Source organism: Crocuta crocuta, unplaced genomic scaffold, assembly GCF_008692635.1.
Source record: "Crocuta crocuta isolate KB4526 unplaced genomic scaffold, BGI_CrCroc_1.0 scaffold15, whole genome shotgun sequence".
NCBI lineage: Eukaryota > Metazoa > Chordata > Mammalia > Carnivora > Hyaenidae > Crocuta > Crocuta crocuta.
In genome coordinates, this window is record NW_027530508.1 from 1,564,192 (window position 1) to 1,585,243 (window position 21,052).

General features: G+C 42.0%; 1 protein-coding gene across 1 annotated transcript in view; it reads right to left on the reverse strand.

Annotated features, from left to right (window-relative positions):
• ATRN (attractin) overlaps nucleotides 1-21,052 on the reverse strand; it is a 154,383-nt gene that overhangs the window by 97,179 nt on the left and 36,152 nt on the right. The window contains exons 3-6 of the mRNA XM_077767044.1: nucleotides 18,738-18,851; nucleotides 11,799-11,927; nucleotides 6,876-7,081; nucleotides 5,689-5,857 (exon numbers count right to left, since the gene is read on the reverse strand). Of these exons, the coding sequence (XP_077623170.1) occupies nucleotides 5,689-5,857; nucleotides 6,876-7,081; nucleotides 11,799-11,927; nucleotides 18,738-18,851 (618 nt within the window). The remainder of the gene's footprint in view (nucleotides 1-5,688; nucleotides 5,858-6,875; nucleotides 7,082-11,798; nucleotides 11,928-18,737; nucleotides 18,852-21,052) is intronic.

Below are 21,052 nucleotides of genomic sequence, written 5' to 3' on the forward strand. Positions count from 1 at the left end.
ACCATTTGTTTTCCAAGAGGACTCTTAGGTGACATAAAATGGGAACTGCTTTTTAATGCAACTTAAAAGTTTTGGGTTAACAGTGTTCTGGGAAAAATAGTAGGCTCAATTGCTAAAATATGCTTATATACGAGTATAAATGATGATTAAGTTTATAATGTAAGTTCCAGAAACACTTCTTCTAAAAGGAGTCACTATATTTACTTTTCATGAGTTAGTTAAAATTTATTTGAATCTACATTAATATTTACATGAAACACATAAAGCTATAAAAATCATGTTCTGATCAAGTACAAGCAGAAAAAAATATTACAATCTAAAAAACAAATGTGGCACATGAGGTACATCAGTCAAATAAAAGCAAGAGGTGACATTAATATTTCTAGGAACAGATATTTGTGAAGTAAGTAAAGAATCCATTTACTCTCCCATTCACCTGACAAATACTTATTTAAGCTCATTCTACGAGCAAAGCCCTGAGCTGAGTGAGCAAACAAGGGCTCTAACCTTGGAGAATGTATAACGGAAAAGGCAAAACCTGAGAAACACAACAACGGGGACATATAACATTAAAAATGATGAAGACCACTCTAGAAGAAATCAGAATTATGAAAAGGAACAGCGAGAGCCTGTCTGAACTGGATGATCATCAGGGAAGACCTCTTGCGGGGCAGTTAACTGAGACCTAAAGGGTGAGAAGAAAACAGTCCTGGGATACAACAGCAAGAAGAATCTGGAGTGAGGGAGGGGTGGCACAAAGGCCATTAAAAGAAGGATACACACAGAGAGTTTTAGGTAAACACAGAAGGCTGGTGAGGCAGGAAAGGAACAAGTTGAGTCTGGGAAGGTAAGTGGTGGTCAGATCAAGTAGGCCCATTAGGTCTAATGGGAAAACCCACCAATAGGTTTTAAGGTAGTAAACGATATGATCTGTATTATATTAAAAAACCATCCCAGTTGGTATTTAAAAAATGGATTAAGAGGAATGCATGAAAACAGACAGACTTGCTAGGAATCTACTGATAAAGCCTATGTGAGAGATAGCGGCAGGCTGGTCACAGAGAGGAAAGAGGGAATATAACATGTATTTGGTGGGCTTCATAGGAGATTAAGATATGAGGACATGAAGGAGAGTAAATATCAGAATCATTCCCGGATGCTTTGCTTTGAGAGAGGATGATGCCAAATACAAGGATAAAAATCACATCAATGGTAGAATACTCAACTCTCACAGTATCTAGTATCAGCAGAAGGGACAATCACTTTCACACTTTTAATTTTACCTTACTTCTCAGGGCACTGGCACTAGAAACAGTAAAAAATAGAGTGAGGACAGATTTTAAAAGCAGAGCTAACAAGATCTGCTGACATACCGTAGCAGACAGAAACTGGGGTGGTGGTCTTCATGATCTTGGCTTCTTGGTATTTATGGCCATCATGCCCATGTATAATACCTTACCCTCTCCTCACATGTGGGCAGGATCTATGACTTGCTTCTAACCAATGGTACACGGCAAAAATGATGACATGTCATCTCCATGACATCTGTCCCACCAGCAGACTCAGTCTAGAGAGACTCCCTGTGACTTAATGAAGCAAGGAGCCACACTAGGAAAGTCAAAGTGATAAGGAACCATGGGAGGCCTCTAGGAGTTGAGGGCAGCTGGCAAGAAGCTAGGGCTATAACCACAAGGAAATGGATTCTGCCAACAGCCCTAATGAAGTTGAAAGTGAACTTTCCCCTAGCTGCACCTCTAGATAAGAACAAAGGCTAGGTGACACTATGATTGTGGGGCACTCAGTTAAGCCATGCCCAGACTCCTGACCAGCAGAAACTATGAGGTAATAAATGTGTGCTGTTCTAAGCTGCTAAATTTATAGTTCTTTGTTATGCAGCAAGAGATAACTATATATATACTGATATGGGATATGAAAAAACAAGAAGTTAAGAATGGCTCCAAAATTTGGGGGTTAGGCAAATAGAAGTATGAAGTGGTCATTAACTGAGATAGAGTCATCTGGGACAAGAGCTGGCCAGGAGGAAAGATCAGTTCTGGACACATACAGTTTAAGATGCCTCTGAGATAGCCAAAAGATTGAGATGTCAAATAACGAGGTGGAGATAAGGGTTCAGGTGAAAAGGTTAGGATGCAGACATAAATTTGGGGGTCACCAACATAAAGGCCGAGATACTACATGCAATCACCAGGAGAGTGAACACACGCTCTCACGGAAGAGGACCATGAGCTGAGCCCTGGGGCACATCGTCATTCAGAAGTCAGTGCGTTGAAGAGGCTGAGAAGGAATAAGTAGTTGGAACAAATATCAGGAGATTGTAGAGCCCCGGAAGTCAAAGGAAGAAAATGTTTAAAAGAGGAGGGACGGACTAGTTTTATCAAATGTTGGTGACAGATTAAGTAAGAGGAGGACTAAGAACAGAAAATTTAAAATTCAGCTCCTTGGTCCCATTAGCCACATTTCAAGCACTCAATAACCACACAGGGCTAGTGACATGACAGCGCCCCACCAGACAGTGCTGATGCAGAGAAACAGAAGACAGAATAAACGAGCATAGATGTGCATAATGGCTACATGTGGTAGTGGGAGTTCGTGGAAATTCTCTTCATCTAAACTTTACCTTTCAAAATAGAAACAGGGAGCAAGGCCACTAGCTGAGAATGAAAACAGGAGACAATGTGGTAGAGATTTGAAAAATGAAAAGAAATACGATGCCTGAGCAGGAGAATGAGAAAGACTGGGGCAAAACCAATGGCCTGTGAACCCCTGTGGGAGTCCAGGATTGCTGGAGTTCGCCCAACTTCTTGCATGTACATGCATGTCTTCTGCCAAATTTGGGCAATTATCAGCCATTATTTCTTCAAATACTTTTTCAGACATTCTCACTTGGTCTTCTCCCTCCAGGACTCCCCCACTGACAGAAATTTAAGATTTTTTTGATATAGTCCACAGGTCTCTGAGTTTCTGTTCGTTTTTAAAATATTCTATAGTCTCTCTGGTTCAGACTGAAGGATTTCTGTTGTTCTACCTTCAAGTTCACGGACTCTTTCCTTTGTCCTCTCCATTCTGGTGTTGACGCTGTCCACTGAGATTTTTGTTTTGGTTACTGTATTTTTCAGTTCTAAAATTTCCATCTTATTCTTCCTTTTTTCTTCGATTTTTTTGGTGAGACCCTATTATTCATTTGTTTCAAGAGTGTCTATAATTGTACACTGAAGCATTTTTATAAAGGCTGCTTTAAAATCCTGTCAGATAATTCTATTATCAATGTCATCCTGCTGTCAGCATCTCAATTGCTTTTTTTCTTTTCATTTGAGTTGAGATTTTCCTGGCTCTGTGCATGAGAAATGATTTTCAATTGAATCTGAACATTTTGGGTATCATGCCATGAGCCTCTGGATCTTATTTAAATCTACTGTTACAGCAGGTCTCCTCTGTCCCCCGAGTGGGTAAGAGGGAAGGCCAACTCATTACTGCTGTTATTGCCAGGCTCCCCACAAGGTCTCCACTGACATCACACGGGTTGGGAAGGCCTCATTCTTGCCGGGTAGAGAAGAAAGTCCCAGCTCCTTACTTGGCCTTCTCTAACAATGGCAGTGGGGTGGGGGTGGGGGGGTGGCAGCACCTCACCACACCCTGGCAAGAACGGAAATCTAGACTCTACATTCAGACTTCGCTGACAGGGATGAGGGTGGGGCCACGGTTCTTTCTGTGGTGTTTGGCTGCAGTAGGGTAGTTATTTGTGTCTGAAAGTTTTCTGTCTTGCTATCTTGCTACGCTAACCTCTTCCTAGTCATTAGGCTAGAGAGAACAGGTGGGGTTTTTCTTGGGACTTTTCCAGCTCGTGCCTACTGGCATTTCCAGATTGCTTTTTCCAACATCAAATCTGGGATATATGAGACAAAAAGAAAACCCCTGGAATCTACCATTACGTCATTCCTTGGGTCCTGAGGTCCCTAGCCAGACTGCCTTCTCTCTCCTTTTCACAGTTTTCTCGTGTTTGTTTTATACATAATGTCCAGGGTTTTTAACTGTACTTACCTTCATTCGTTTGTGATTTTTAATAATTTCCTTTTTCATATTCTATTACTAAAGGAGTTTCTATTGTGCTCTGTGTTCCTCCTAGGCTCATCTTCAATTCTGAGATTATTTTAAAATTCTTTCCTAACTTCTATCAACTCATTCCTGGATTCTTCTACTTCTGATTCTACTGTTCTTTCATGTCTTGCATCATTTTCTTACTGTATTTTAGCTTGTGTGGGAATAGTAAGTTTCCATTTCCATCAGTTTCGTGAGTGTATTTTTCTAGTACGCTTTCACGTACAAAGGGGGGTTATTCTACCCACTGATCTCTTTGTTCTGTTACTTTACCTTTTATTTTCCTATGTCATTAATAACTTCATACTGTTTTTCTGTTGCTCAATTTTAAGTAAAACTAGTTTTTTCCCGAGCTTGTACAGGAGAGGCCTGGGTTAGGACTGTCTTCCTAATTTCTCAGCTCTCCAGCTCACTCTTCTGTTGCTAACAATGTAGTGTTCAAACACATGGCAGCTTACTTGCTGAATGATCCTGGCTCTGTTCCCTTCCCTGACTGTTATCTGGACACCCTTTTCCTTTTTCTCTACTGTCACTGTCCTGTTCAATATGAATTCTATTCCCAATGGTTTCTCCTCAGTGTGGAACTTTCTCCTGCAACGAGATCCTGTCTAGTTCATTTTGAGAGCTAATAAGGCATACACGGTTCTAGCCCCTTCAGATCCTACTACAGATCCCTTGTGCTTCCCCAGTGCTAGAATTACGTAAATCTTTCCAGTTCCAGCTGCTGGTCTCAAAGCAGCTTCTTCTAGGTATCCTGGAACCTGTCAGTCAGTCCTTTGCTCCCCTTGGCTTATTCCGGCAAAGATGGCAATACCACTCAGGTCCTAGAGCTGGCCCTAGGTTAGCTCCACCCATCTGTGTAGACACCTTCTGACCAAGCTTTGTTTTGTTTCTAATGTGTTTTTTTCCATTTTGCTATCCTAGTTGTCTGTGTGCTTTAATGACTACTTGGGGGATTCAGAAACTATGCCACTGCTGCCATATAGTTCCAGAATCCCTTAAAGAACAGATGCTGGTTTTTGATAATCTTCATTAATAAAAAATGCCTAGAAAAAATTTCCAGGGCACAAAATCAGCATAAGTAGGTGTTCATAAATTTCTCCCCAAAGTCAATCTTCATAACTAACTTCCTAACTCCACTGTGATAATATATATTCTCCTTTCAAGATGAACAGCATGGGACCAGCATTAGACCTTGAACACTGGGTCAAGTATTAGACAATGGCATAAATTCCTCTAGAAAACTATAAATTCAAACCAGGTGACCTACAGATGTGCTCATGAAAATAAGAGGTAAAATAACCCCCAATTTTTATAGAGCCCCCTATGTGTACCTGAGGCAAATTATGAGAGGTGGTATCTAGAAAAGATGAATTATTGCTCATGGTAAAAACGCATTCTTTGTGACTCCCGACTTCAAAAACATATTCTGGAATTCCACTACCAAAATATTAACAGGGATTTTCTAGGTAATCGAATTACTGATGATTTCTTTTCTTTTTATCTCCACTTTATAAACTTTTGAAATGGAAAACTAGTCAGCTTCTTGCAAAAAAGTTTAAAACAACTTACGCTAGAACCATGTTGTAATCTGAGTGGTTGAACATATATCCTCCAACAATCCACATTATATTTCCATTGACCACAGCTTTGTGAGAGGCTCTGGGGAGCTTCAGGTTAGAATATTCCTCTCGAGTCCAAAATGACTGGTTAGCTGGTACAGGAACTGAACATCCGGGACCTAAAATAGAATAAGTTAGCTTCACAAAATGCAGCTTTAAAATGACTGCATTTCAAGTTTTAATCATAGAAATGTAACAATATCTAAAGAATACTTAGTTTTCCTTTAGCATCTAAATATCAAAGTCCTTTCAATTCACTCAAAGCTGGTGACCAAGAGTCATCTCCAGTAAAATTCAAAACCACACACTTTTCTAATTATGACCTGACCATATCCAGGTTAGGATTTTTTTAGTAACGAAATACTTGCTTAAGCAGCTCTCAGAGGAAAGACCGGATAAAGGAATTATTAATTCAAATGAAAAACTTTCAGGCTAAAAATGTAAAGACTAGTCCCGGGAGTAATAAAAGAAACTATCCATTTCCTGGAAAATCAAGAAACTCCACTGTTAGGGGGTGTGGCTCCTGCTTCGAGCTGTGCACAGCGGGAGGTGCTCAAATACTTCAATTACTTAACTCTTTGATGGCGGCCAAGGCCAAACCGCACAAAGCATTTAAACAAGCACATTTCCTTTCAAAATAAAAGTGCTCTGAAGAAAGGGTAAACGTATAAAGAAAATTACTAAATTAGTAACAGCTGTTATCACAGATCCCTGAAAGACTTTGCTAAAATTTCTTTAATAATCTCTATCTGAAGAGAATACCACTCGCTGACTGTTTTAGGGTTCTATTATAGAACAGACTCCAATTGTGTGGAGTTTACTGTAAGTTTCTGAGAGATCCCATTATTGATAGTCCTTGTCCTACCTCCCAGCTTGGTTCCCTGCTATGTGTTCTTAAGGCTGAGACCAAGCTCTCCAACTTTCAAGAATGAACTGCAAAGAATATCAACCCCCTCCACAATTCTAAAGAGACCACCACCGCACATCTGTGAAATGCAAAGATTGGTAAGAATCTGAATAGACGCAAAAACGTAAATGCGGTACCTGGAATACATGCAAGGAATAAAGTCAATGTAGAACGTAAGGAACTAGGAAGGTGCGGTAAACCGGAAGAAAAGCAAAAATAGAAGTTCCTACCCTGCCAGTCTGGGAAGCAGGAGCATCCTCTGACGTCACTTGAATTGCAAATGCCCCGATCAGGGTAACCACAGTCATGTATACAGTGAGGAATGTCGCACGCTTCACCCTTCCAGTTTTCAGAACATTCACATTGGACTGTGTTGCTGCTATTACTGATCTTACATTCTCCTCGGCCTGAGCAATTATTCGGACACATGTCAAAACTATAAAAACAGTGGGGGAAATTAAATCAACACAAAGCAACACTTCAGTTAATTTAGCAGAACTCCTGCCTACACAAGGTTTAAAACTACCTATATCGCTGGCTCTCCAGTTTCATTTGCGAGCATAACTTACCTTTCAGCCTAAGTGGGGTCACTCAACACTGCATGACTAGGGCGTATCAACCCTGCTGGATTCCCATAAGAGACAAGTTAAAAAACTTACGTAGGGAGAAGAAATTCTTACAAAATATCCAGGCTTAGCTTCTCAAGGGTGGGATGACTATGCTGTTTTTGGTGGCCCCACCAGTGATGAGCATTAGGAAATGAGCTTGCAAGTTTGGAGGAAGAGGATGAAACAAACTGCTAAGAATACCCTATACATCCTCATGGTACATATACCTCTGGGTAGTCTCTGAAAGCTCAGAGAATTTAAGATTATTGCTGGGATTGGTGTATTTAAAATTCCTCAGTACGTTTACCTACTCATGTCAGATGGAAGAAAAGAGAGGATCAGTTTCACTCAGTAATAACAGGACTTTAAGATAACTGTGTTGACAGCACTCTGAAACAGAATTCAGATTTTAAAGGAGGGGGCAATAACTGAACTATCAAGATACTTTTAAGAGCATAAATTTCTTCTAAGGCCTATATAGAAAACTAAAAAGAAATTTTGCACCAAAGCATGTCAGAAAATCAGGAATCAGCTATGAAAAACAAGCTAATTAGGGGTGCCTGGGTGACTCAGTGGGGTAAGCATCCGACTCTTGGTTTCAGCTCAGGTCATGATCTCATAGTTCCTGAGTTTGAGCCCTGCGTTGAGCTCTGTGCTGTCAGTGTGGAGCCCGCTTGGGATTCTCTCACCCTGGCTCTCCCCTGCTTGTACTCTCTCTCTCTCAAAATAAATAAACTTTTAAAAAGCTAATTAATGTTCACACCTACAAATATCAGTTTATTATATATTTGTAATAAAATTCAATAAATATTTTTATACAGTATTTTAATAGTCCATATATAATTATAATGGAAGATATGTGTATGCCTACTTTTCAAACTCCAGTAAGCTGAATAAGTACACCAAGTATTTGGTTAAAAAAGCTAAATGACATTCTTGTAGGCCTCTAGAAAGAGGTGCCTACTGTCTCTCTGTAATCATACAAACACAGAAGTGAAGCTTCAGTTTCATCTTTATCAAGAAAAAGGCCTTTGGGGCACTTGGGTGGCTCAGCTAGTTGAATATCTAACTCTTGGTTTCAGCTCTGGTCGTGTCATGGGCTCGGGTCCCCTCATCAGGTTCCACACTCACAGTGCAGAGCCTGCTTGGGATTCTCTCTCTCTCCCTCTCTTTCTGCCCTCCCCTGTTCACACTCTAAATAAATAGACAGACAGACAGGTAGACAGATAGATAGGTAGGTAGGTACATAGATAAACAAATAGATAAATAAATAGACAGATAAATACACAGATAGATACTTTCTTAAATTTTCTAAAAGAAAAAGGCCTCTGCAAGGCAACAGTTTATAAAAAATAAAGTTTAAATTTCAGATTGGACTTATGGTGAAATGGCTACAACAATCACATTTTGTTTTTATAAAAGGCCTAAAATAAAACTGTAGTAAAATCACTGCCACGGTGGTGTGAGCACCCCTATGCCTTACACCAAAATTATGTCAAATTAGAATTTCCTATTGATACACTTACTAACCGTATACAAGGGAATGGCACATATCCAGAATCTATGTTGCTGAAATGACGAAGAGAAGGGAGTAACCCTTAGTGCCTTTTGAACTACAGGAGGGAAAATATAACAGCCTCCCTTATACCTCAACTTCCCCACTCCGGTACCCTCAGGCAGAGGTTTATCTCATGTGCCAAAAATTAATTGTGAGCACTCTTTAAAGTTACATAAAATCTCAGGGCGCCTGGGTGGCTCAGTTGGTTGAGTGTCCAACTCTTGGTTTTGGCTCAGATCATGATCTCACAGTTCCTGGGTTCAAGCCCTGCATCAGGCTCCACACTGACAGCATGGAGCCTGGTTGGGATTCCCTCTCCCTCTCTCTCTGCCCCTCCTCCACTTGTTCTTGCACTCACTTTCTCTCTCAGGATAAGTAAATAAACTTTAAAATTAAATAAATAGGAGCGCCGGCGTGTCTCAGTCAGGTAAGCGTCTGACTCTTGATCTCAGCTCAGGTCATGGTCTCAAGGTTCGTGAGTTCAAGCCTTACATCAGGCTCTGTGCTAATGGAGCGTAGCTTGCTTGAGATTCTCTCTCTCTTCTCTCTGCTCCTCACCTGCTTGTGCTCTCACTCTCTAAATAAATAAATACAGTTACATAAAATCTCAAAACACAAACCTCATTTTTTAATCTCTGAAAAGTGAAAGTGGCAGGTAACAGTGTATCAAAACATCGCTTGTATGTCTAAACTGGAATAATGAGAAAAATTGGTTTAATTATCTGTGCTTACAAGTTGACTCAGAAATAAAATGAAATGTCAGTTTGTGTGAAAATAAAATATAACTATTTTTTTCTTCTTCTAAAAGACAATGGGTGAACACCTAAATAGCTGTGGGTAACCAGTCTCAAGGGTCCCCAGCTACAGTCAGCCCAAAGCTAGGATTCAGGGCAATCTGAGGACACCTGGAAAAAGAATAACAATGTTTTATGTATGTGTTTCTAGGCATTCTTCTGGGAATAAAGAAGAACCATTTTATTTGGTTTTTCAAAGGGTCTGGAACCCCTAAACTGGTTTAGGACTCCTTTTTAAAGAACAGAGATCTTGAAACCAAGAAGCTAATAAAATTTAGGATAACCTCAACCTTCCTTCACTTAACAAAAAAGTAAGAATTCTGCTCTCCAGGAGAGATCAAGGCTTCCCTTACCCCAATCAGGCTAAGAATAACCTGCGTTTCTTGGTCACAGAGCTAGAAGAGCCCTCCAGTGATGGAGTGAAGGGTTTCCAATGTCAAGCGGTGCTTGAACCGCTCCCCTCTCCAGGGGTGCTCCCTCCCCGGAGTTTCTCTTCTCCCTCAAGGCTGCTATTATGAAGGGCCTTTCTAGAGCGAAGACTGTCTAAGAACCTACAGGGAACCCAGAACGGGGCCTAGTTGAATGGCAAGAGCAATGCTACTTAGAGTGTGGGCCAAGGGCAGAGAGCAGCAGCAGCATTACCCAGGAGCTTATCAGAAATTTGGATTCTTGGGCCCCAGCTCTGTTGAACTACGGTTTCTGGGTAGGGCCCAGTAATCTGCATCTTAACAAGCCCTTCAGGAGATCTCAGTGCATGTGAAGTTTGAAAAGCCCTGCCCTAGGGGGTGCCACGCTGGCTCAGTCAGAAGAACACCTGACGCTTGATCTGGGGTTGTGAGTTTGAGCCCCACGCTGGGTGTAGAGATTACTTAAGTAGATAAAAACTTAGAAAAAGAAAAGAAAAGCTCTGGCCTAAACCTCTCCCACCACTTTAGAGCTGAATGTCCCACTCAATGCCATGGCATTCTAACCTTCCTCTGTGAACTGTGCCCCCACAGGGCCCCGGACCCTGCCCTCCTCAGTCAGGATCACCTAGGGCCCCCTCTGCTTACCCAGTCTCATAGCTGTCAGTTCCCTCCTTGAAACTTTCTTTTCTGAGCTTCTGTAATAAACAGCCCACTGGCATTCCTCTGTCTCTTAGCTGCCTCTACTGCTCCTCTCCTTACTGTGCACTCGGCCCCATAAGCCAGTGAGTCACTGCCCACGTGCCAGTGACTCCCAGATGACATCCCCAGCTCTGGCAGCTCTTCTGGGCCCTAGATCTGAATAGCAATGTCTTGCTTACACATCTCACTTGTACACAACCAGACTCATCAGTCTTTCCCCTCAACCTAGCCTTTATGCCTAAGTCACTAAAAATCACCTTGCTAGTAATGTGATAAGCTGCCCAGGCAGCCAAGTCACAAAGCCCGGGCACCTGAAAAGCTAAATCACCATATCAAACAAGGTAGAGCTGGCTCTTAATAGGCCTGCAAGAATCTGGAGACCCTGAGAAAACGGGCTGCAGCAGAATCCTGCATAACAGTTATAACATGGAGCTTACTGCCTCTGCCAGGAGTTGGCAAACTTATTCTATAAAACGCCAAACAGTATCTTAAGCTCCGTGGGCCACAGAAGCTCTTCAGCACAAACCCCTTGCTTAGGGTGCTTTATGAATTTAACTACTTATGAAAACAATCATTTCTTAAGAGGGAAAAAAAGAAAAGCCAAAAGTTAGCCTCTTTCCTATCATAACAAATTCCCAAAGCTGCCTAAGTCTGTTGTCTACATTTCTTTTGTAACCTCAAGGAAGTTCTCATCAATGGGCCAACCTCTGAGTACATGAAAACGAGTAACATTTGTTAAATCACACTCAGCAAAAAACTCCAATGTTTTTATCCATTAGCAAAAAAATGCCCCTTTCTTCCAAGAGAAGCTCAAAAGCAGTTAGAGCTGGGTTGAAACTGTGGTCCCACCACTCTGATAATGTATTTTACCATTTCCCACTAGTTTCCTCAATTACAGAACAAGTGAACAAATACTGCCCATACCTCATGAGTTTTTAAATGAACTTTAAATGAGAAAATCCATGCAAACTGCTTAGTGCAATGCCTGGCACACTGGCAGCCCTCAACTATGTTAGTCATTATTATTGTTAAAACAAAGAGTATAGTCCCTTAATGAAATCACGAAGATTAGACATAAATATCTTACTTGTAAGTGATATTAAATCCAGTCAAATTATAAGCAGCATCACTAAAAAAATGCAGCAGGGCATAACCTGATGTGGCAACAACCTCAGGGACAGTCTCGTTGCCATCTCTCTCGGGAACAATGAGGCCGCTGAAATGGAAACACATGTCATATAAAGGGGAAGCATACTCAACAGGCACGTCATATGGCGGCATACAAATTCAAAACTGGAATTCATCCTTATAACTAAAAAACAAAAAACAAAAACACTTCCAGGAAGAGGGGCAAATTTGTGTGAAAACGCATAAGTGCTACCCTATTAGTTTTGGGTCCAGTTCTTAATCCTCTGAGGGACAAATCTGAATCTTTCCTAGGCTCACTCGCCTTTATCCCGGGTTATATTTCTAATGAGATTTGAAATCAATGGCCCTATTCTTTTTTATGTATGCAAAACTGTTTATAATGGTTCTTTGAAAGACTGAGTAAACCTTCAAAATCACAGAAACTAACAAACTTTCTGAGTTGATGAATGCCAAATATATACTACTGAAAAGTATGAAAAGTAAAAATATAAATAAATAAACTTGCTAAACACCCACAATCTGAAAACTATTAGTATTCTGATGTACTTTCTTTGCCTAACTGATCCCCTTATCACAGCTTATATTCTATCTTACAAGTAATACAGCATAAGCATTTCCTCTCTCATTTGGATTCCAGCGCACAATAGTATTTGCTGTGTGTCTGGAGAGTGTTAAAAATTACCAAGTCAAAAAAAATTATCAAGTCAAAGGGTCTAAACGATGGCTTTAAGGCTCTTAATCCATATGCTTTCCAGAAGCCATATACCAATTTGAAATCTCCTCAATCAAGAATGAAAAGGTCTGTCCTACCTCACCTGCCAAGAGAAAGAAGTACCAGACCTATTTTAGCCTTGCTAATTTGATAAGTGAAAAGTGATTTTTTTTATACTATGGTTTTGAGTTTCTTTCATATTCCTGAGGTTAATCATTCTTCCTATGTTTACTTACCTTTTGCATTTCTCCATATGCTCACATCTTTTGCCCAATTATCAATTCACTATCACCACCACCAGCACCTCATTCAGGGAAAACCTTAATCCTTACCAGGCCCTATGCAGTCTGCTTCAGACACACAACCCCGCACAATGAACAAACATCTCATTACTACTCTCTTCCCTTCACTCACTCTACCCAAGCTGCACTGGCCTCCTTGCTCTCCCAAAGCACATACCATGCAAACTACTCCCTCAGGGCCTATGACAATCATAGATGGTCATCCACTGTGACCCAGCAATTCTGAGTTTTTTGTAGAACTAGCACTTGCTCGTGTACACAAAGACGAAAGTACAACCATTCTCACTACAGCGCTATTCAGAATGGCAATACATTGAAAACCACCTAGGGGGCGCCTGGCTGATTCAGTCAAGTAGAGCATGTTACTACTGATCATGAGTTCAAGCCCCATATGGAGTATAGTGATGACCTAATTCAAAAGAAATTTTTTTTTAAGAAGAAAACTGCCTAAATGCTCATCTGCAGAGAGTTAGATCAATGAACCATTCCATATCTGTAGGTCTGCAGAACTAACAAGGAGCTCCTCAAGGCATTCCGATAAGTAGGGAAAAAAAATAGCTGCAAAACAATGGGCCTAGAGTATGTGTACATTTAGACATATTTAGGTAAGTGCATACAAAAAAAAATGAAATGGAAGAATAAAGAAGTGGAAAATTAGGAAGAGGGGCCAGGATTTTCGTTCGATAAGAATATCTAGACTGAATTCTACAAACTCTAGGACTTTAAAGGTACTCCGGGGTTTATAAAACAGTGAAGCAATTTGCACTGTATATTCAACTAACACATATTTATTGATACTGCACCTGAGACACTGCTCTGGGTACCAGAACACAACAGTGAAGAAGTCCTTGCTCTCATGAAGTTCACATTAGAGAAACAAATAATCCCAGAAACATCCCCCACCCCCACATACAGGTGTGTATATGTAACACCAAGCAGAGATAAATGCTATGAAAAGAAAAAAACAGTGAAAGAACAAAAGGTGCAGGGACGCCTGGGTGGCTCAGTCAGTTCAGTGTCCAGCTCTTGATTTCAGCTCAACTCATGATTCCAGGGTCCTGGTTTCAAGGCCAGCTCTGGGCATGGAACCTGCTTAAGATTCTCTCTCTCTCGCTCTGCTCCTCCTGTTCCATCTCTCTCTCTCTCTTTCTCAAAAAAAAGGGGCACCTTGGGTGGTTCAGTTGGTTAAGCATCCAACTCTCAATTTTGGTCACGATCTCATGGTGGGTCTGAACCCCACCCACATTGGGCTCCATGCTGGCAGTGCAGAGCCTGGTTGGGATTTTCTCTTTCCCTCTCTCTCTGCCCCTTCTTTGCTCACGCATGCATGCACGGGCTCTCTCTTTCTCTCTCTCAAGATAAAGAAATACACTTTAAAATGGTGGGGGGGGCAGAAGCCTGGGTGCCTGAGTCAGTTAAGCGTCTGACATCGGTTCAAATCATGAACTCACGGTTCATGGGTTCAAGCCCTGCTTTGGGCTCTGTGCTAACAGCTCAGAGCCTGGAGCCTGCTTCGGATTCTGTGTCTTCCTCTCTCTGTGTTCCTCCCCGGCTCGCTCGCTCTTCCTCTCTCTCTCTCTCAAAAATAAATAAAGATTTTTTTAAAAAAGGTGAAGGGCGCCTGGGTGGCTCAGTCGGTTGAGCGTCCGACTTCGGCTCAGGTCATGATCTCACGGTTCGTGGGTTTGAGCCCCGCGTTGGGCTCAGTGCTGACTGCCAGCTCAGAGCCTGGAACCTGTTTCAGATTCTGTATCTCCCTCCTTCCCTGACCCTCCCCTGTTCACACTGTCTCTCTCTCTCTCTCAGAAATAAACAAAACATTTAAAAATTTTTAGAAAAAAAAAGTGCTACTTTTAAAAGGGCAGCTAGGGAAGGCATCTTGGAAAAGGTGACATTGGCTTTCGTCAGTTTTATGTACCAGAATCCCTTGAAATGCTAAATGGGGAAGTACTTATAAGAGGACCACTTAGAAACAGGTATGCTGAAAGCAATCTTCCCATAAGAAATACTGGCCCAAATGACTTGGGGCTTCAGTCACACGTGGAAGACCCCGCACTCTTATCCTAGCATGAGCTTCAGGATGAGAGGGAACGTCAATCCTCACTCCACATCACACTGGGCATGCCATGGACATCCAGGAACCTCAGTGTCCTCAAATGCACACGGAGAGAAATCCTATCCACCCGAAGTGATACAATAAGAATCAAACTATTACAGCACATGAAGTGCTTACACATTGCCTCACATTAGTAGGTGTTCAGTAAGTGACAGCTAACGATATTTATTATTTATATGGTGGGGACATTTAAGTGTGCAGGACGAACGGTAGAAAGGGCAGAGGGAGAAAGAACAGAATCACAGAAGGGGTGTGAGGGCAGTCTATACTAGATGACCATGATGCTGGAGAAAGGGGGTCAGCTTCCCCACTGTCAGAGACTCGGGCATTTGCTTCTTTATACTTTGAAAACCCGACATTATGACAGCTTTGGAATGTGCTACTTTCTCCCAGTGTGAAAATAAAACAACTGGTTTATGACAAAAATAAACTTTTACAGGCTAAATGAATACAAACGCAGCCTCAACCCAGGATGCAAAGCAATGGAAAGTGCGTGGGTGAGAAAGTGATGCTGCAGGCATGCCATTCAACTGTCACCCCATGCTGCCTCCCACCGCCCCCCATCTCCTGCCCCCAGGTAGATAAATACACATGGGCACAGCTCAGGTGGCAGCTGTTTTTCAGCTTGAGCAAATCAAGAACTACCTGCCCTGGGGTTCTATATAATCTTGTATTTTAAACACAGAGTACCATTGTTTAGAACGATTTTTGAAAATTGCTCTTCAAAGATATTGATTATAACAGTGCCAGGCAGCCATGGGCTCTGTGAACACACCTGGGGCACACCCTGACTTCACCAACTATACTATCCAAGTTTACTAGCAATCCTACGTCTCCTTGCGAGACTAGATGCTCCTCAAAGGGCTGGGAGATGTGGAAGGTAAGCCAGATTTTTAAAGTCAGGGGGGAGGGGGTCAGAGCCCAGTGGCGGGCTAGCCAGGCTCTATACTTCCACCTGATAAAGGAAGGCCTGAGAACCTAAGGGGGGCCTGCCTTTGACTACTCTGTGCACTGTGTCTGACCACAACATCATAGGACTTTCACAAGGCTCCTCTAACAGCCCTTCATCACGGTCTAAACAACTGCTTTATCAATATGTCATTCTCCCCCCCCCAAAAAAAAAACCTCTAAAAGGAATAATGTTCTGTTGAAGAATGTTCTCAGAAGGGAAAACTATTCTCTCTGTCCCATCACCGCTACCACCTCTGCATCTCCTACCAACAGATCCCAGCAGAAGAGCTGCTCCACAAAGGTGCTACGTTTACACGTTTGCTGAACTGAACGCACCACAAAATCAAGATGTGGTACAGCTGCAAGAACCTGGCTCCAGCGGTTCTCAGATTTGTCTGCTAATGGAGCTCTGTCTGATAACCACATTTTTTTCTGATAACCAAATTTTATTCAGAAATTCAATATGTAGAAGATAAATAGGATCGACCAGTTCAGAATCAAATTAACCTTTGTAGTTTGCAACATACTCAGAGGGAACACGGTCCAACACCAGCACTTTGAGCAGGAGCCGAGGACTAGAGCACTTACACAACCTGTTTGGGTTCGTACAGAGGCTGGGGCAGAACCGGGATAAACAGTCCCCAGCTTCTGAATCCCGTGTGGTTCTTTTCTTACTAGCTGAGCTGTCTGCCAGCAGGTGCTCACCACTCTGGGCTGCCTGCACATCACCACCGGCTTGAACCCTCTCTTCAGAGCTCCCCCCGCCCAGCAGCACCCCTCAGCCCCCACCTTGTGACGGCACCTTCAGCAGTCGTTTTCAAGGTGTTCTGCAAATTGGTGCTTTTAGGGGTTTTGTGTTTCAGGTAAATTTTGATTTTTAAACACCCATTCTTTTTCACTAACATCTTAGAAAATGCACACTGTGTTGTCAGTTTAAATTTTAAAATAACCAACGAATTAATGTATATCATCAATCAACCAGCTTTGTTAGAGAAACATAAAAATCCTCCTCTTAATCTGTGCATATACTTTGGCCTCTCTCAGAAGTCACTGACTTAGGGATGCCCGGGTGGCTCAGGAGGTTGAGCATCTGACTCTTGATTTCGGCTTAGGTCATGATCCCAGGGTCATGAGATCGAGCCCCGTGTCAAGCTCCATGCTCAGCATGGAGCCTGCTTAAGATTTTCTCTCTCTCTCTCTCTCCCCGTCTTTCTCTTTCTCTCTCTCTCCCCTGCTCACGTTCGCTTGCGTGTGCGCTCTCTCTCTCTCGCTCTCAAAAACAAGATAAATAAAAATTTAAAAAGAAGTCGCTGACTAGAAAAATTATAGCCTCCTGCTTGTTTTGTTGCTCTTGTTGCTTCACGTGTTGGCACAACAGATACACAACCCAGGGGAACCATGGGGTTACGCACAGCTGCGTGGCTGACACTCCCCCAAGGGCCACTGGCAAGCTGACGCACAGCTCCTGGCACATAACAGGGACCCCATGAATTTTGATTCATGAACTCAGTATCAAGTGAACCCCAAGTACTATCATGGTAACACATAATACAGACAGTTTCCACCCTTGTGTTGAAGTTTGGGGTGCCTTGCTATAACCTCAGGTATTCTTCAAATTCTGGCATAAAGGTAAGTGCTCCCCACACTTGGACAATGACATTTTACTTAGCTTAGCATGACCTATCTACCCTGCTCTCCGGCTCCATAGTGGACCTCTGAAGCCCAGAAAATAACCTCGGTTCTCAGTTTAAAGATATGCTGGAGAGAATTCTAAGCCAAAGGGAGTGGAGAATACAAGGGCACATTAGTCCCCTGATCTCCTGAGCCGTCTGGCTTCCTGTGTACTGTTTACTCGGTTAACTCCTCACTGACAGGAACCATCAACTAGACCAGCCCCAAGTGAGGGATACAAAAAATACTTGAACTGATTTCTTTTTGAAGTCAGGGAAATAAAATGTCTGAGAGAAAGAAATCCAGAAAGTCAGCTGCAGATGAAAAACTGACGGCTAAGGCTCTCTAAGGGATGCGCAGTTTTTAAAAATATAGTTCATAAATCATCTATCAAGTAAAAGGAAGAAAAACAGAATAGTTTCGAACTCCCATGCAGTCAAAAATATAATAAACAACACAGCTACTTATTGTTAATAAAAACTAAAATGCCAAAACAATTCAGAATACCCCATACATTTAGTGTCACGTGTTTAACTACTAGTAGAGTATATACTTGTTTAAAAAATCACGATACATAATTGGTATTTTCCTCATTTTCCACAGGTAACTGCTGTTCATTTTCTGTGTGTTTTTCCAAAAAGTTTCCTTCACCCATATCAATGCATGTACATAAATACACACCCCCCCCAACACAAACTTTATCTGAATTCAACAAATAACTCCCGAAGGCCTGTGCAATGAGGAACACAATGGTCACATGGAATGTGGTTCCTGATTTAAATTTTTTACAGAAACGATATCCAATATATTACTCACAAAACATTTTTTAAATGAAAACTTGACCACCACCACAAGAAGCAGGTAAACTCGATACTACTACAATTTTATAGACCAGAAAACTGAAATGAGAGGTCCAGGACTCTGCCCAGAAACTTACCCAGTATCTATAGGAAACCAAGTCAGGCCTCGTACACAAGTGACAGAGGACTCCAGAACTAGCACTCTCGCCATGATATAAAGGTGGTAAGTGATAATAAAGTGATGAGCAATAAAAGTTCGCAATCTCAGAGATAAGTTTGATATCAGAAATCAGATAATGATTAGTACTTGTAGGTCAGAGCTTACCTAAAGGCAGCAACTAGTGGCGCATAAATGGAGTCTCCATCATAAACGTACAAATGGTCCCAACTACACTCTGTAGCAAAATGATTAAAACGAAGTCTCATTATTCTATTTGGCCTGAAAAGAACAAAAAAAGGAATTTATAATAATCGCATAACTATCAAACATTTGAGACAAAAACAGAGATAGATTTTCAAAGATAAATTTACAAGGAGAGAAGAAATTAATAGTACATAAACAACATTTCTTCATTTGTCAAAGATGTTTTTTGTACTTGCTATGTGCGAGAGACCCCTCATCATACGATGGCAAACGAGCAGACATGTCTATGCCTCTTCGGGCCCTAGAGCCCATACAGTGGCTATTCTTTAACAGCCTGTGAACCAACCCTTTAGCTGTTCTTTTCTGCACTTCCTTCCCTATTCAGATTCCACACTACATCATTTCACGCACACAACTGCCAGTTCTTTAAACTTACCTACCCTTCTGCCTTTTCCTGGAACTACCTGGCAAAGCCCTGGTCTAGAGGAAACCAGCGATCTCCTCCAACTCAGATTAAATGCAAAAAAAACTAAGTTGTGCCAGAGGTAATCACCACGCTGGGTAGGCTGGTTCCAGGACTGGTCACAGCTCACCAACTTCAAATTGGCACTTTAATTCTGCCAGCAGTCCTACTACTAATTCTCTCTCCCTCCTTCCCCACAATTGCTACTAACTCCCAATTACTATTTCAAACCATTCGGTCCCACCTCCCTGCTTAAGCTCAGCACTCTGACAAAAATCTCTCAACTCCCCATTTCCCAAAACAGATACACTTGTCTACTCCTCCTTCCCTCTCTTAAACATTTCACATCTCCCTCTCATCTGGAACTTCCCACATCTGTATTTAAATCTCCTTAAGTCTCACACATTTTACAAAAAACAACAAAACATAAAAACTTCAAATCTCAACTCTCCTTGCAGCTATTACCCAACCTACCCCTCTTTTCTCCTCTAAAGAGAGTGAAACTCCACACAAGACTTTGCTTTCTGTTTCCTCACATCCCACTCACCCACTTTGCTCTCAAACCTGGCTTCCACCCAAGCGCTCCATTCAAAAAGCTCGGTAAAATCAGCACCACTTATACCCTGGTGATGCCTAATTATATGTCTCCAGTCTAGGCCTTCCCTCTACCCCACACGTGTCTACCTAACATCTCTCAGCAAACAATTAAATAAGTACTTAAACAAGTCAACTCAGCTGGTGATGACTACTGTGAAGAAATGAAAGGAATGTGATGTACACAACTGGTGGTGGGGAGGTACCCCAGAAAGCTTTGGAAGAGAGGAGAACGACAAGAGATAAGCCATGTGAGAAAAGCTGGGGAACAATGTTTCGGGCAGAGAGAACGGCACAGTCCTAAAGTCTTAGTGAGAAAGGGGTTGATGTGTCCAGGCAATGTGAAGAAAATCAACGTATCTGAAACAGAGCAAATAGAGGAAACCACAGGAGACGACAAGCGAGAGGTGGGCAAGGGGCACCAGCAAAAACCAGGAGGCCAATTTCGAGGCCATCACAGTGGCCCACAAAACAGAGGATGGCTGGCATCTTACAACAACTGTAGAGACGAAGACGGAAGGGAGATCGTAGATGGACCGGGAACACATTCTAGAGGGAGAACAGACAGAACTTACTGGCAGGCTGAATGTGGGGATAAGGAAAGGAAGGAATTAAAGTTTTTTTGCTTAGGCTGAGGAGGAACCACCACCAAGAGCACACTTGGAGGAATGCTGGAGGAGGGGGTCAGGAATAAACTGATAGAAAGAGCAAGAGCAAACAACTCCTTAAAGCAGCGATTCTCAAAGGGGGGTCCTCCTCACCATGCCGGGGTCCTGGGGCCCTTTCAGGTGGTCTATGAGATCAAATCTATATTCACAATAACCCTAACATACCTTGTGCCTTTCTTAGCACGTTGGCATTTACTAATGGTGCAAGAGCTGTGGTGAGTGAAACTGCTGGTACTTGAGAATAGAGCAGGGCAGAAGCACCAAATCGTACCAGTAACCACCGTTATTCTTCAACATTACATGTTCACAAAGGAAAAAGGAGTTTCATTTAAGGATATCTTTATTAAGCGGTAAAAACTATTAATTTTATCAAATCGTGGCCCATGAGTACCCATCTTTTTAATATTCTGCCTGACAAGCTGGGAAGTGTGCATAAAGCACTTCTGTCTAACAAAGTACTGCAGGCTCCAGGAAAATCGCTTTTGCAGTTGTTTGAGTGCTGAGCTGAACCTGTCGCTTTTTTCTTGAGCACTACTTACTTATCATTTTTA